Source organism: Trematomus bernacchii, unplaced genomic scaffold (genome assembly GCF_902827165.1).
Source record: "Trematomus bernacchii unplaced genomic scaffold, fTreBer1.1, whole genome shotgun sequence".
NCBI lineage: Eukaryota > Metazoa > Chordata > Actinopteri > Perciformes > Nototheniidae > Trematomus > Trematomus bernacchii.
This window is the reverse complement of record NW_022987648.1, coordinates 11777455-11794397: the sequence shown is the minus strand read 5'-3', so window position 1 is coordinate 11794397 and position 16943 is coordinate 11777455. Positions and strand designations below refer to the sequence as shown.

Below are 16943 nucleotides of genomic sequence, written 5' to 3'. Positions count from 1 at the left end.
TGGTATTTGTTCATGCGTAATCATTATTTGTCAAATAGAATAGAACTTAAATCTGCTCTTTTTTCTTTACTGTGAAATAACTTCTACCTGTGTTTTATTTTTGTGAAGTAATATTACATATCTTGTGGTTTATCTCATTGGTTTCATGTCTTTGGTGTCTGTGTTCAACTGTGCAGCTTGACTACAACAGTAGACATGTGTTATGGTCCTGTTTTTCTGTCTTAATCCTTTACTTCATCTGTTCATATGTGTACGACATCTTTACGAGTCATGTGTTATTCACATCATTCCAGTAGTTAGCTTTGATCACAGATGGGTCCCTGGCTGTCATTATGCAAATGTCTCTGGAAGCAAACAAAACACAAAGGTCCCGTTCATGTTACTGTGACAAAACTTTACCTCTAACATATTTGAGTATATTTATTTAGTTTTTCTCCTAATCATTGTATTCTGTGTTTGTGCTCAACTGTACAGCATGACTAGAACAGTGGAGATCCTGGGAGACGACAGTCCTCTGGGAATCCACGTGGTCCCTTACAGCTCATCCCTCAGTGGACGGTAAGTTGTGTGAACGCAGACCAACAAACAGAAACAAAAATGCACACACACAAAGAAACACCCATCGAAACAAGCCCTAATTCTTCCCTTTAACCTAATATTGTTTGTTTATCTGCTGCATTACATAATATGCCTATACTCTTGGGCTGCGTTTATGAGGAATTCTCTACCTTGGTGCACAAACACACATTCTCACGCAATGGGAAAAAATAGGGAAAATTGCAGAGCTATGCAGGTCTTTTCTCTGGGTGTGTGACAGTCAGACAGTGGACGGGGATTTCCTACAGCAAAGCAGGATGAGCTTTTATGGCTGTTCTCATGACTCACCTGACCCCGCCAATCTCCTCCTTAAATTCCTCACTCTCTTTTTCCTTTATCCTCCTCCCCCCATTTTCCTAAACACCTCCATCTCTTTCTACCATTTCCCGTCATCCCTTTCACCTCTTAACCTAGTTTCATCCTCTTGCAGCTGAAACCTTTAGAGTGTCACAGTCATCACCTCTGCTTTGTTAAGCTGTGATTTAGTAAGGCAAAGGTTCATATTAAAGGGGCAGTGCACCTCAAAATTGAAAATACATTCTTACCTGGCAAGTTATCAATCTAGACCATTTTGGTGTGGGTTTTCAGTGTTGGAGATATCGGTTGTATACAAATCAAACATTTTTCTTCAATATAAAGGAACTACTTGGTATTCAGTTTGTGGTGCTCATTGCACCACAAACTGAATACCAAATGCTTCCTTATATAAATTGTGACCCCACAAAATGTAGTTGTGAGCGGTTTTATGTAACAACTATTTTCTTTGTACTGAATTAGACCAGCCAAAAAGCAAGCAACAATGCAAGTTCCACTATATTGGAGATAACTTAGCCATCTCTACGACAAAGGTCTCCAACAGGCCCCAAAACTAACTAACTTAATAAATAGCCCTACAGGTAAGAGGACGTATTTTCTATTTTGGGGTGAACTATCTCTTTAAAGGGGCCCTATTATGCTCATTTTCAGGCTTCAAAATTGTAAATCATGTACGATGCGCTAGAGAGCTAGCCAATAGAAGCGTGAGTGTCACATAGTGATGTCATTCTGTTACGGAAGAAAACAAAGGAGTCCATTGGAGGTGTTTCAGGCAGGAGAGTGTCTGAGAGAGAAACTCCCTCTGGAAGTTTTTTCTTTGCAGACCATTTACATAACACACAACAGGAAAGGGAAAACCCCAAAAAGCATAATAAGAAAGGGCATCAGTTTATATGACCATCGTAGTGGATGCCTGTATATTTGTCATGTGTTGATCTACATTTCGGCACACCTTTTATGTCTTAAGTTTGTGTGTGTCAGTCATATTGTCTTTGGTAATTGATCTACCTGTCTTGTTATCTGCTAGTTGAACACTTTGCTTATCAGTTGAAGGTGAGTTATATAAGCTCTAATAATGTTTCACAAAGAAAGAGACCGATAGTTGGGGGCTCTTTCTTTCAGCAGTGTCTAAGTAAACATATAGACACTCTCTGGGGGTCACCCCATCAGACACATCCATCCTCTGGGACACACAGAAAGTCACTCTAAAGACAGTCTGTTTGCTTGTGTATCTACAAAAGTAGAAGTGATGGGAACAGACCTTAACCCCTCTTCTTCTCCTTTCAGGTCTCTCGGTCTGTTCATCCGTGGAGTGGAGGAGGAGAGCCGCTCACGAAAGGAAGGCCTGTTCCAAGAGGACGAGTGCATAGTCATGATCAACAACAAGGACCTCATGGACAAGACCTTCAGCCAGTGAGTGCAACACAGTGTTTGTGAACAGGGGGTGAAGACATGACTCATACAAAAGCAAGCCCCCATAATATTACAGATACATTCATTTCCTGTACAATATCTGTAATGTGTCAAACAACAACATAGATAAAGAGTCACGCTTTAAGAACATGTTTTACATTACATTATACGTTCAATTTGTGATTTTAAGTTTTTGTATGGCTATTTATTTAAAGGGTCAGTTCACACAACTTTGAAAACAATGCTTAATCTCACAAAAGGTTCCCAATTAATGTAAAATCGAATTGAATAAGGACTAGTGGAATATTCAAATCACAAAAAAGCCAAATATTGGTTTAGGGCAAAGTATGTGTTTAAAAACCATTTTACGATTAAGGATGTATTGTGGCTGCAGAGATATCCCAGCCGACAAATCATATTATACAGACTTAACAAAACATAAACATCCTTTTCATTATCGTTTTAATATATCTATCAATGAAAATCTTTTAAACGATCAATCCCTCCCATATCGTGGATCATATTGCGGTTGCAATATCAGTCAAAACTAGAGAATGCGATTCCTGAAGAAATTTCTAGTGGGAATGCTTTATGCTGAAAAGCTGACGCTAAACTGCTATGCTGAAATGTAATGTGTAAGAAGAAAGTGAATAATTTAGATTGAAATGATACATGAACACTGGGGGCTTGAATGTGTGATGAGAGAAGAAAAGAAAGTAAAAAGGCTTGGAAAAGCAGCGGAATATTTGAACTGCAAACTTTTGAACTAACTTGATGGTGAATGATCTGTCTTCATGCCAACGGCATTTGATGACATCCCATAATACGCTTAGATGCGTTGATGGCTGCATCGTTACCAACCCTGTGAAGTTTTGGGCCATTTGGAGCATTTTCACTGAAGTTATGAGAAAACCGTGTTTCATGGCGAGCATTGTGTTGCCATGGCAACGGCATTTGAAGAAATCTCAAAACTGTCCCGTAGATGTCTTCACAGCTGGACTGTTAGCACACATGTGAAGTTTGAGCACTTTTTGAACATTTTCATAGGAGTTATAGCGACATCGTCTTTTATGGCGAGGGATGCGTTTCCATGGAAACGGCATATGATGAAACCCCATAATTGACGTAGAGCTGTTGAGGGCTGGACCGTTAACCATTATCTGAAGTGTGGTGCTGTTTTGACCCTTTTCATAGGCGTTACGACAACATCGTGTTTTATGGCGAGGGATGCGTTTGGTGAGATGTCAGATTTGACGTAGAGCTGTTGAGGCATGGAGAGGTGATATACAGGTGAAGATTGTGGGACGACTGGACCGTGTCCATTGGAGCTACAGCGACATCGTGTTTTATGGCGAGGGATACGTTACCATTAACCATTATTTGAAATCTGCTGCTCTGAGCATGTCAGTTGGAGTTATGACATCATCGTGTTCCATGACACAGGTGTTTATATTTGAGCTAACGACGTGTCCATAGATCAAAGGTTTCCATGGTGATCAAATAAATGTGGCAAAGGCTCAAATTTGTTGAACAACATATTTGTAACAGGTTTGTTAATTGACCAAAAAATATGAACAGTTGGAAGATTGAAAATGGAATTATTTGTAGGTCATTGAAAAGTAGAATCATTTAGAAAGATGTGAACATTGAAGTTTCTATTTTAGAAAAGCTGACACTGTAGTGCATCGCTGGTTTTAAAAGTGATTTATAAGAGTCATGTTTAAAGATGTGCAATACTTAAAACGTTTATAAAGGTCCTCTGAGTGTGTGTCATTAGTTAGCTGATAAAATGTTAGGGATAAATACCTTGACATATTGACTACAAGAGCTTGAATCAAACAAGCAACCTTGTATTTGAAAGATTAACTCACATAGCAACAGTCGCACCTGGTATATAAGTGGTGTGGCTGAGTACTTTAAAGGGTTCATGAATAGAGGGGACTTGAATGTGAAATAAGAACAAGAAAATAAAAGTCTAAATGCATGAAAAAGCAGCAGAATATTTGAACTGAAAACTTTAGAACTAAAAGCATACATCACCAATAATGTCTAAAATATGTGGAACATGTTGAAGTCAGTATGAAGTCTCCATCAGACGGAAAAGAATAGGCTGAGACAGTCTCCAGTAAACTCCAGTGACCACGTCATTAGTCTGCTGCTCTAATTATGTCAATTGGACTTATGACATCATCGTGTTCCATGACACAGGTGTTTATATTTGAGCTAACGACGTGTCCAGAGATCAAAGGTTTCCATGGTGATTAGTGAGAGGAAAAGCATTTTCATTGTTCTGAATGAGAGATAAACCTGTTACATGTGAACGTTTTGTTGAAGAACCGCAACAGATATCGGTGAAATTTCAAAGCGTGAAGCATGTCAGGGAACTTGAGCATCTGAAGTGTACTTTTTGTGTACCTTCGGGTTAATAATGTGGCCTTTTGGGCAGATTAACTAAAGGTGTGCGGCTGCTGTGGTGGGGAAAGGTGAGGCTGAATTTACAATTGAGTTTAATGGAGACATGTTGAACGTTTTTGTCACTTCATGCCCTCAAGAGGCATTTTCTTTAATTACTTTGCTTAATTTTTTTTTATCTTTCAAGCTACGAGATGTTTTCCTACGTTTGTCATGAAAAATTATGTCTCAGGAATGTAGGGTTTGGGAATTATGGCAGGTTTAAAAGAAAAATATGAAGGCAAAATTAAATCTGTCCTCCACTCTAGCTGTGACATCACGCACTCTCAAATCTGAAGAAGGCCTCTTTACCAAGGTCTGAACAATGTATAATATCTGTAAAAGTAAGAATCAGATTTAAAAGTTGTGTTACATGAATAATGTCAGAAAGATGTGTGATATTTTAAAGTTGGAATGAGGTTTCTGAGTGAAAGTATGAAGGAGCAGTTAGCAGTTGAAGAAGGAGCAGTTAGCAGTTGAAGTTGCATGAAGATTGTTGAAGTCTGAAGAGTTCTCCATTGACTTCCATGTTAAAAATGGGATGTATTATGGGATGTATCTCTGGAATTATGAAAGTTATGAATGATAAAAGTAATAACCATTGATTCCTGACCGAGCTGAACGTTTTGATGTTTGAACGGAGTTTCTGCGATGTTCAATGTGGGAGAAGAAGCAGCTCAAAATAACCCGGCGGAATAATAAAGAATCTCGTGCGGAGCATAACAGATAGTTGGAATGCTGTGTCAGCATTCCAACTAAATTATCACAATAAGTTATTTTTTCCAAATTGTCAAGCTCTTATCTTGCTGTCTTATCGTGGTGTCAATCCACACAGGAGTTTGCCCCTGTTTACATAAATGTGCCTTCAAGGTTTCTGTCTTCCTCAATATAACATCGAATAGTAACAAAAGCTGTCTGAATTGCTACAGCGATAGAATATAAATATGCTGGTTATATGCCTACATATACATACAGTAGACACACACACATGTGATTTAGGTGAATACACCTTGTAAAAAGGGAGACTTAAGCTTTTAAAATGTGCAATTGAGCTTTAAATCACATTCATGTAAATTAAAAAGTATTGAAAAATTACATAAAATGATCAGCAAAAGAAAAACTTAAGAATAAGTGTATATATGAGCAGATGCATTCTAGTCTAACATCCTTTCAAGTCTGTCCATGTCTTTTCTTCCTGCTGCCTCAGTCTCTGTGTTTTATTTCCCTCTCCATTGTCAGAGGGCTTATATCACTGTTGCACAGCCATCAGAGACAACAGCAGAAAAGACACTTGGCAGATGTTTGGAGAGCATTGCTTACAAATTCATTCATGTGTGTGTTTATAAGAGCCGGCTTCTGTGTGTCGCTCCACTTCATTCCTCTAAGGGAAGATTTGCTCAAGATCCATTCGACAGCAGATGTTTCACGCTGGAGTTTGCTTACTATACCGCTGAAGCACCTGAAGAGAAGTACATTAACATGAGTATTTAAGTATGTAACATGATTACAGAGCATTAAAATGACTAAAGACACACCTGTAAGAACTATTTCCTACAGATTACAAGGACTGATGTGGGTGTTATCATGATTACAGCACATTACAACGTCTATACAGTCGACACAATAGTCCTTGTCTAGCGTTCAGGGTGGTAATGAGATTATATGAGAGATGTTTTATGCTCTACTGTAGGTAAACGGATTATCACTGGAGGGGTTTGCTACATATTGTTCAAAGATAGGTGAATGGGCCCGAGTCCACTCACAAACACACACACACACGCACACACATATCCATATTCATGTGAAGAAATATATATTCATAACAAAAACAGGTGTATAATTAGGGAATTTGACAGGCCTTTTTCTGACATTTGAACATATGACACAGGGTGTCCGCGGGGTTTTAAAAAGTATTAAAAGTTGATAAGTCAATTTAGCGAAAATGAAGGCTATTAAAAAGTATTAAACGGCATTTTCCAAGGTATTACATTTTGTAGCTTGTTTTCAATAAGTATATAAATTGTCCAAAGAGGTTGTATTCTACAGTCTGCCTGAATGTAATCATTGCGTAGGTGTGTAGTGTGATTCTGTGTAGTTTATTTATGGCATTCCGTTGGATTTGACGTCATCTGAACAGGACATCGCACGCTCACTGCTTGATAGCGCGCGAAGGTCTGTTTACGCCGGTTGTTAAACAACATCGTTATGGGGAAATGCAAGTTTGCGTCCAAATGGTTGGAAGATAAGGAGGAAGGACACTCAATACTGTATATAGTAAATGTGAGGTAAAGTGTGTCGCCAATGTAACCGTTTAAAACTCAAAGTGGCGATGAGGTCTTAAAATATATGGAAAGGGTCTTAAAAAAGGTCTTAAAAGGTATTACATTTGACTTCAGGATTCCTGCATATACCCTGTGACAGGTTTGAGCATGATTTTACACACAATAACACACAAACAAACACACACACACACACAAACACACACACACACACACACATTCTTGCCCGTATTGTTCTGTCATGGCGAGATTATTAACAGGTATGTTTGTTCCAGTAAAATATGTGCAAGTAGGCCAGTGAAAGTCCACTGAATCCTATGTGTGCCATTTCCATGAACACACACTTGCACGCACATACACACACACACACTTCCATTGTCTGATTAAAATATCTCTTTTACATGAAGGTGTTCGCATCCATTGTCCTTCAGGAACAATAATGACAATATCTGTGCACGACTACACACACGGCAACAAACATCTAGTTACATTGTTCTGTATAGTGGTCTTTCTACAATAAAAAAAAAATGTGTCATTCTGCAAGGTGAGACACGAGCATTTTGCTCAGACTGCCCAGTGTGTTTAATGGTTTCATTATGCAAATTCAGTCATAGTAGAATTAAGAAAATATGACAACCCATGCTTTAACTCGCCTAGAAACCACTCTTTTGGATTACCATACAACATAATATTGTCCATGGCATTTTAAGGTGCTAGTTATAATTCCTTATTTTTATGAATGGAAATTGTTCATTCGTATCCACAGTCATTTTTTGTATCAATCATTTGCACCATATATTTTCTTAATTTGGCTGCCCATGGAGTTTGGTGCATGTAATTGCTAAGAGCTTCTGTTATCTGCGTTTCTTAAACACCCCAATATACATTATCATATTACCAAGTGGAGTTTAAGTAAACCAGAAACACTTAAAAAGACTTACTGGTACTTTCAGTTGGAAACCTAAGTATAAACAAGGCTCAGTCACAATATTCATTTATAATACATAGATTGTAAATACAGTGTACATTTAACCACTGGTTAAATATTTATTAATCAAATCAAATCAAATCAAGTTTTATTTATATAGCACATTTATAAACGATTTTTGGTCGAGCCAAAGTGCTGTACAATTAATAAAAATACCCTACAGTAAAGACATTTTACAGCTAATACAACAGCACAGTTTGTTCAGAATATCAGTATGAGAAAAAACGACACCCTCTCTCCTTAGACCCTCATTAAGATGGAACTTGCCCAAAGTGACATTTTATCACCAACTTTCTGTTAAATATAACATTTGAAAGTATTATTATTGCTAATTTAATGTATTAAATAGTAAATATCCTTTATACACGACTTTCTAAACATAGTCTCTAGTTACAGAAACTTTATGATCATTTTACATCTAATAATAATCTCGGCGGGAAATAATAGGAGAGTAATCTAATAGAATTTAAATAAAGTGGATTTTCTCTGTCGGTTATCTGAGGTGAATGATGGTGTGTACCAATCGCCCCTGACACAATGGTCCCCCTAATTTACTTAGCATAATCTGATATAAAGTAATTCTCTGCAAAACGATCTCTCTTATGGATCATGAGATTATAATGGCCTGCTGCACAGGTGTCATTGTTCTCTGTTGCATCTCCTGTTCTCTCCTGCCTTCACTTTGCTCCAATAATGATAAATACGCATCACACCAGGAAAAAAACGAAAAGAAAACGATGACAATTTACAGTTTAAAGCAGCTTAGAATAATGAACTACAGTTTACCACAATATACATCTCAATCTAACATACATGTTTTATTTTAAATAAAAAATAAAAGTATTTGATTTGACCTGATATGGTTAAACTTACTGTCACATTTTTCAAACATCTGGGATATGCTTTATCAGGTTTCATTTGGTTTTCACATGGCCATCTGATAAACAAAGATCAATTCTTTCAAGTAGAAAAACATTTAAACCATTACTAATTTTCTCTGGAAAAAGTGTATTTTCAAGTTAACTTATTAGCCCAGACCTCTGTTGGGTGGTCCGGGGATTCCTACACTTTTTGTTTTCCTTCATAAAGAAGTCTATTAACATGTAAAACAAAAATATTCTCATTGTTAATCAATGGTCGGTGGGCCACGTGGCACCCTATTGGGATTCAAGTTAAGAATCCCTGATGTACAGTGTCTTTACCAAAGCAACATATCTATCCAGACAACAATGTCACATCGGACATTACAAATATACATAACAAAATAAAAAAACATTGTCATTGTGCTGGAATTCCACCTGGCACCCTATTGGGACTTCAGTTGAGAATCGCTGACGTAGACCGACACCAAAACAGACCCATCCATTTCATCAAAACACAATAGTTGTATTTTGATACACCAGTCTTAAAAAAAAGCACTTTTCTACCTGCTGGGAAACTCAACCATAGAATAGAGCACTGGTTTTCAAGTTATTTAACAATAATGTTATTTAACAATAATATTATCTACTTTTTGGTGTTTTATAATTTTAAATGTAATATGAGATTATTGACGGATACCTTGTTGTTGATATTAGACAAGATAATCAGTTGAATTACTTTGAAAAGTAATTGCCAATAAAAACGATAATTAGTTACGGCAATACTTATCAATCTTGGAATTAAAAATCAATTAAAATCAGTTTAGTGAAGATATATGAGCCTAAGATATTTACCAGTGTATTGAAATCTTCAAAAATCCAACACACCATTTATTATAATTTGCATTTAATAGTTTTTTATCTTGTATTCATCAAAAATAATATTCCAAAGACACATTTGACAATGTATCTTTGTTTTTTTCCCCTCTTAATTGAGTTTTATATCCTTCCATAATGACTTTGCTTGTCAGAGATTGATGACTTTACACTTTATGTAGCTGTGATTTATGCCATGATTAGTTTGAATGATAAATGCATGCCATTTGTTTTGCACCTATACACAAACTTATACGCAACACTTTCTGAATGTTTTCCTTTATTGCTCTGAACTCATCACTAATTTCTCCGTCTCTTTTTCTCTCTCAGAGCTCAGGAAGTGTTCCGTCAGGCGATGCGCTCCCAGGTTGTCCGCTTGGAAGTAGTTCCCTCCTCCAACAGAGAACGCTATGAGAAGAGTTTTATTGGTCAGCTGATTGGAAACAATGCCGGTCCAGACAGCAGCCCTCGGGTGGCCAAGTCCAAACCACCGCCTCCCCCCATCAAAGCCAAACCTGTGTTCAAGCCCTCTGAGAATCCAGCCATGCGATTGGCAGAGGAAGCTGCCTCCACAGAAGCTGCTGTTAGTGTAAGTTCTCGGCTCCAAGTCAACTTGACCTGAGATAAGATCAGATAAACCTTTATTGATCCACGCAGGGGAGTTCAGGTGTCGCAGCAGCAACAGCGAGGAAACAAGGAAACACAGCATGGGTTAGAAAGTTATAAAAGTTGAGATAAACTAAAATGTTCTTACATTAAATATAAAGAAACAATCGACTCATTACATAATAACATAATATTCAGATTATCCTTAATTAATCACATTCTTTTAACAACATTGAACCAAAAGTATCTATATTTGTAGGCTCCTTGATTTGCAACAGGAAGAAACTGACTGAAGTCGATGTTATGTCTGTTTGCCGTATGCTTTAGACTCAGCTTTCTGCACAACTTTTAAAAAACACATAAAAGCATTGCTGCCTCCCCAAACCTTCCTCCCTTAAAACTCAGGAAGGTTTGCAAGAACTGAACTTAAGAATTCTTTAGGTATGAAAATGCCTTGATTTTATATTTTGTTCCCCAAATGATTTGGCATGGCTTGTAATGTCAGCTTTTCCACAGTGTATCTTTAATTTAGAGTTTTTGTATGACTTTAAATTCTGTCTGTGTGTTTTGAGTTTACACAAACTGAATCAATGAAACATTATCTTTTTTAGTTTACTTCATCTTTTCATTTGATTTCAGTCTTTCTTGACTGATTTACTTGTGTCGTTCACATCACCATGGTGACATGGCTGACATTTGAAAAACATCTGGCACAGATTGCAACAGTTGCTTAGCAACAGCTCAGCATCACCTTATTTTCTTAAAAACAGGTCTGTTGATCTATATTCTGCTCTAATGACGTCAGAGCACAGTTTCATAACTAATGAACATGTTGTCCAGGTTCATGGTTATAACAGGCTTTATTTTCACTTTGAATCAGAATTAGAATATGAAATGTATCCCGAGGGAATTGCTTTTGTACCAGTTGCTCCATTTAAAAACACAATCACATAAAGGATAGGTAAAAAAACAAAGAAATAGAAAATGAGTAGTAAAATGTGTTTTTTCCGATCTTTATTAGACCTCTTTAATTTTCCTGTTGAATGATGATCAATAAATCGATAACGATATGTCATAAATAACTGCAAGATGCCATCAAATTGTCAACAACAAATTGATACAAAGTTTTAGAAGGTTAGACAAACAACAACAAAAAACCCATTACATTCTATATGTAATGAATAATAAACAATATGGCAAGGATCAATCAGCAGCTCACAGGTTTAGAAACTATGCATGTCGAATGTGACAAATGGGGCATTTAGAATTAAAATGTCAAAAACAAAGCAGCCTGTCTTCTCTAATGTTTTTCACAGCTGTTAAATGTACTTAAATGCTCAACGTTCTCAACCTAGACACCCAAGGGAAGGAGTGAGAGCCCCTCTCTTAAGAAAGGACCTGTTCTCTCAAGCCTGGTGACCAATAAGAAAGCAGGACGAAAACTGAGGATCGATCTGAAGAAAGGTGAGGAACACACTGACGACTCATACCAGTCTCTCTCTTGATGCAGTTCCTCAATCCCTCCCTCAAAATAACACACTTAGTTATTCAAAAGAAAGATGCATATTATTTTCCATCTGTGTGAAAATGTAGACTGTTTTTGGGGTAAACAAATGGCCTGCCATAATGTTATTGCTGCAAATGTATTTGTGTGTGTCAGATCAGCGCTTTGCTTTCAGAGATTGAGGAAGAACAAAGCAAAACAACATATCTTCACCTCCGTGTATCAGATTAGATTCGATTAGATATGAACAATGCTACTTCATTACTTCCAAAGGGGAATCTTTTTTTTTTACAGCAGCATGTTAACAAGGCATTTCACATGAGTAAATAAGATACACAGTAAATATATACATATCAACACTAGAAATATATATATCTGTAGAGTATCTATAGAATACACATTATACAGAATAATTAGGAATACACTTATAGACCAACCTATTACAACAAAATATATAAATATACAGGATATACATTTAACAAGTAGTTGCAGTTTTTACTATTGTCATTCAAGAGGAAAAAAGGTGTTCCTTTTCTTTTTCCTAGACACTTTCTGTCTTTGTTAACCCTCCTATTTTGTTCCCGTTTTTAAATGCACATAATGGACCCTCGTTATTTCTGCTGCTGTTCTCCCAGCATTGTGCTTATTTCTCCAAAGCTTCCTTTCTCTGTTCTCCGGCCCCCTCTGCTTCCCCTCATCCTTCCTTTCTCCATCTTCCTGATTCCCTCTCTTCAGGGTCTATTAAGTCTTTATTGATCTGTTCATTTCTGCTGATATGAATTCATACCGGACCAAACTGCTGACTTGGCTCTGCTAAAGAGACCCGACTAAATGAGGTCTATAAAACACACAAGTCTCTGTGTGTGTGTGGTCTCTTTTGTGAGTGCTTTCACACACGTCTCTGTCTGTGTGTGTGCATGTGTTTTTCACTGATTGCTATTTTAATCTTCATCACGTCTCTTTCCAGAACATTCACTCCCTGTTTCCGCCGTGTTGCACTCATTTCTCTTTTACCTTTTCCTCGTCTCTTCCGCATTACTTTTTTTTGTATACCTCCTCTCTGCCCCACAACTGAACCCATTTTTAAAGCCTTCACACCTGCAGATACTCTAGCACCAGCTATAGCTAAAGGGTTTACAATTATTTTACACACACGCACGCACGCACACACACACACACACACACACACACACACACTCCAAAGGCTTTTAGTTATCACGCTAACAATATGTAGTCAGGAGCTGAGTCAACAACACAGTGTTGTTGAAGTTCTCAGGAGTATTTTATTGTGTGTGTGTGTGTGTGTGTGTGTGTGTGTGCGTGTGGGAGGACATATGGACATATTTCAGAGCTCAGAGATCACTCAGAGCTTCGGGGAAACACATTTGGAGGCAGGTAGTGAACAGCTATACAGGATATTTGTGTCGAGACAGGCTTAGTAGTGATACTTATGCTTCTATAGTCTACCTTTATACTCAGTCACATTTATTTGTGTGTGTGTGTGTGTAGGTTCAGAAGGTCTGGGTTTTACCGTAGTAACCAGAGATTCTTCAGTCCACGGTCCTGGTCCTATTCTGGTCAAAAACATTCTGGCACGTGGAGCCGCTGTCAAAGATGGACGCCTGCAGTCTGGAGATCGCATTCTTGAGGTAAAGGGTAGCTTACTGTTAGCATTCATGAAATCATGAAAAAAAGAGATACAGATAAAGGTAGATCTGCCAAAGCGGGTGACCGGCCGATCAGTCATGTGACCAAACAAATGTACACACACATGCCGCATAATGGTGTTAACGATGCACACAGCGGCAAACACATAAACATCAAAGCCACACTCTCACAACCAGTGGAGGTATGATATACTGTAAAGTACTTGAGTATTTCCATTTCATGTTGCTTTATGGTCCTACTGACCAATATTGTTCTTTTTATTCCACTACATTTTCCTGACGGCTTTGGTTACTAGTTATTTTACAGCTTCATTTCTAAGCTAAAATAAAATACAAACAAACTGATAAATTAACTTTAATATATTAATAAAGGTTAAGATATTCAGCAGCAGTATACAAAGTAAATGAGTTTCGTATTTAGCAGGTGCTACAAACAAATGAATGCATCAATAGTCATATTCCAGTCATTTCATGTATTTGATTTTCAAATAGGCCTTTACACACAGTAAGTACTTTTACTTTTGTACTTGAGTAAGACTTTGAATGCAGGACTTTTACAAATGAAAAGTCTGATTTCACGTCATGTCGTCGGTTTGGAAGTTACTGAACGTCAATGAAGAAAAAAAATGACACTTATGCTGATAATGGTGATGTATTGGCTTTCTGTTTGTATGTGTGTGATTGTGTGTGTGTATTTAGGTCAACGGTGTGGATACCACAGGTGTGGGCCAGGAGGAGCTGGTGTGTATGCTCCGCAGCACGCGACAGGGAGAGAGTGTGTGTCTTGTGGTCCTACGGCAGGAAGACATGTTCCTTCCCCGAGAGATGGTAAGAACCAATCACAATGCTGCATTATCAGCCAATGAAACAAGATGTTCCTGTTGATTGGCAGGTCAGTGGCTAGTTAAACAATAGAAGAACTACTTCTGCAGCGAGAAGGACAGGCGTACGCACAACTACATGAACCAGTTTGCAAATGTCCACTCCCTCTAATTATGCGGTTTCTCGTCCAACCAACAGGCTTGCCTTGATGATGCACAGCTCAGCAACCTATAGGAAATCGTCTTGTTATACGCAATAGTATAATAATATTTTCTGAATTATTTTGAAAGATAACACATTTGCAGTCATGTTTTCTCTTACCAAGCAATCATGTAACACAGTATTTAATAGAACTCCATTGTGATTGAATGAACGAGCCCATTGTAAAGCCTCTTCTTGATCTTGGTAAACCATTTTGGGTAATCTTTCCTTTGCACTTGTTTCTGCTGAATTTCATCACTGTTTTCATTAATAAACACTTCTTTTATTCACCTTTGTTCTATTCTTCCATGCTTTGTCCTTTAATCTAACGTTGCATGATCAACCACTATGCATGCTTGTTATAGCTCTCTTTAGACCTTTTCCAATCCCTGCTGTTGTTCGCTCTTCAAATCTATAAAAAAAACACAATTATTAATGTTCCTTATTGAAATATATTCTGCTTTCACACTTAAACATGTAGAGAAAGTCTGTAGCTCTTATCATTCACCTGAAAGGTGTTGTACTCTTGGAAGTGGTTCTTAAAGTGAGCTACCTAGAGTGAAATATTGATCATATGTTCAATTATTTGGGTTTTTTAATAACGTTTCACCCACTAGCTAGATTTGATATTTAAGTTTTCAAATATTCAAAAGTTACTAATATGACAACTCGTGATTTGCGCAATCAGATTATTTCTACTTACAGTATACAGTATGCATGTTATATTGGGTGCATATCATCCTATGAAGGGGGGCCCATGGTCTAAAAGAGTTTGGGAACCACTGCTCTAAGGTGTTTTTGTGAAAAACTTAATTTTTCCCTTCAACTTTGACACCTGTATTTACACTTGCACAAACAGCATAACAACAAGTCTAGTTCTATAAAACCACAAGACCTTATTTTATAATTTAGCCGGGCTTACTTTTGTCTTCCCTCCACCTATCACTCATGTCTTTGGTTCACTGTATTTTATTCTTTATATGTTCACTTCTCTGTGTTTTTTCCCCTTTGTGTCTCTTTCCGCTCTTATCGACTGGTGTTTCCTTAAAGGCTGCAGGGAAGTTCCACACACACACACGCACGCACGCACGCACGCACGCACGCACGCACGCACGCACGCACACACACGCTTGCGACCCTGAGCCCCATAGGAAATTCTGTTTCTGCAGACAGGAAAAGGAGAAGTGTGTTGGGAGTGTGTAATGTACATGTGTTAACATCTAGGATCATTTGTGAGTATTGTATCTAGTCCAGATGTCCAGTTTCTTTTTGTACGCATGTCTGAACTCCATGGCAGTCTTCTTTGTCTACTTGTTATGATGTTACGTGTGTTCTTTCAAAACCTCTCTCTGACAGTAGCACTTAGTAGTACTAGTGTCTACTTCCAGACTGTTTCATGGCAAACAATACTAGAAAGCGGCAATGGTAGCACATTTGAAAGGGGTGTGAATTTGTGTGATTGTTTCTTTAATCGGGGGAAAATAATGATCACTTTCTAAATCTAAAATAGGTGTTTGACTGATGGACTAATCAGGAGAAAAACGACAGTTAAGTGCTGATGCTCATACATTTAACTGGGGTTTCTAAATTATTTGCTGCTAGCATATATGGCTTATGACATTATACCAGAGGTGGGGACTCGAGTCACATGACTTGACTCGAGTCAGACTCGAGTCACATATTTTTTGACTTGAGACTTGCTTGACTAACATTGATAAAAGACTTGACTTGACTTTGACTTGGTATTCATGACTTGAGACTTGACTTATGCTTGAGACAGATGACTTGAAAGGACTTGACTGTTTAAAATTAAATATTTGCGTTTGTTTTTGTAGTGAGATATTACGTTTAGTTTTTTCGAAAAATGTGATTGGGTGATTATAGCGCTGTGCGCGCAAACCTGGCAACCCACGAGACCGCAGGAGTGTCAGTTAACATGGCAGCGGCTAGCGTTACTCCACAAATAGTGAAGTTTGGATTCAAGGATTATGTTGTCGATGACGCTAATAAGAAGAGAACAGCGGTATGCAGGGTCTGCAGCATAAAGATCAGTGACACGACCACCACAACATCCAACTTCATTCGTCACCACAAAAAACCCCACAGAGAAAGGTGCGTGAATGTGTTGTGTTAGCTAGAAAGCTAACGTTAAGTTTAAGCTACGTTAGACTTGGTTTCAAATCGATTAAGCATTACAAAGAGAAGACAAAACGGTAAATTAACACTAGAACCTCCAAGGGATTCATTTGTACTAACCCTGATAACTGACGGGGCTGTCAGAGGAGAGAGAGAGAGAGAGAGAGATAGAGAGAGAGAGAGAGAGAGAGAGAGAGAGAGAGAGAGAGAGAGAGATAGAGAGAGAGA

General features: G+C 37.8%; 1 protein-coding gene across 4 annotated transcripts in view; it reads left to right on the top strand.

Moving 5' to 3' along the window:
- Positions 1-16943, top strand: part of pard3bb (par-3 family cell polarity regulator beta b) — a 236063-nt gene that overhangs the window by 70535 nt on the left and 148585 nt on the right. For all 4 annotated transcript variants that reach the window (XM_034134298.1, XM_034134299.1, XM_034134297.1 and 1 more), the window contains exons 6-11: positions 475-558; positions 2200-2325; positions 10110-10368; positions 11741-11849; positions 13399-13538; positions 14256-14384. In XM_034134298.1, the coding sequence (XP_033990189.1) occupies positions 475-558; positions 2200-2325; positions 10110-10368; positions 11741-11849; positions 13399-13538; positions 14256-14384 (847 nt within the window). The remainder of the gene's footprint in view (positions 1-474; positions 559-2199; positions 2326-10109; positions 10369-11740; positions 11850-13398; positions 13539-14255; positions 14385-16943) is intronic.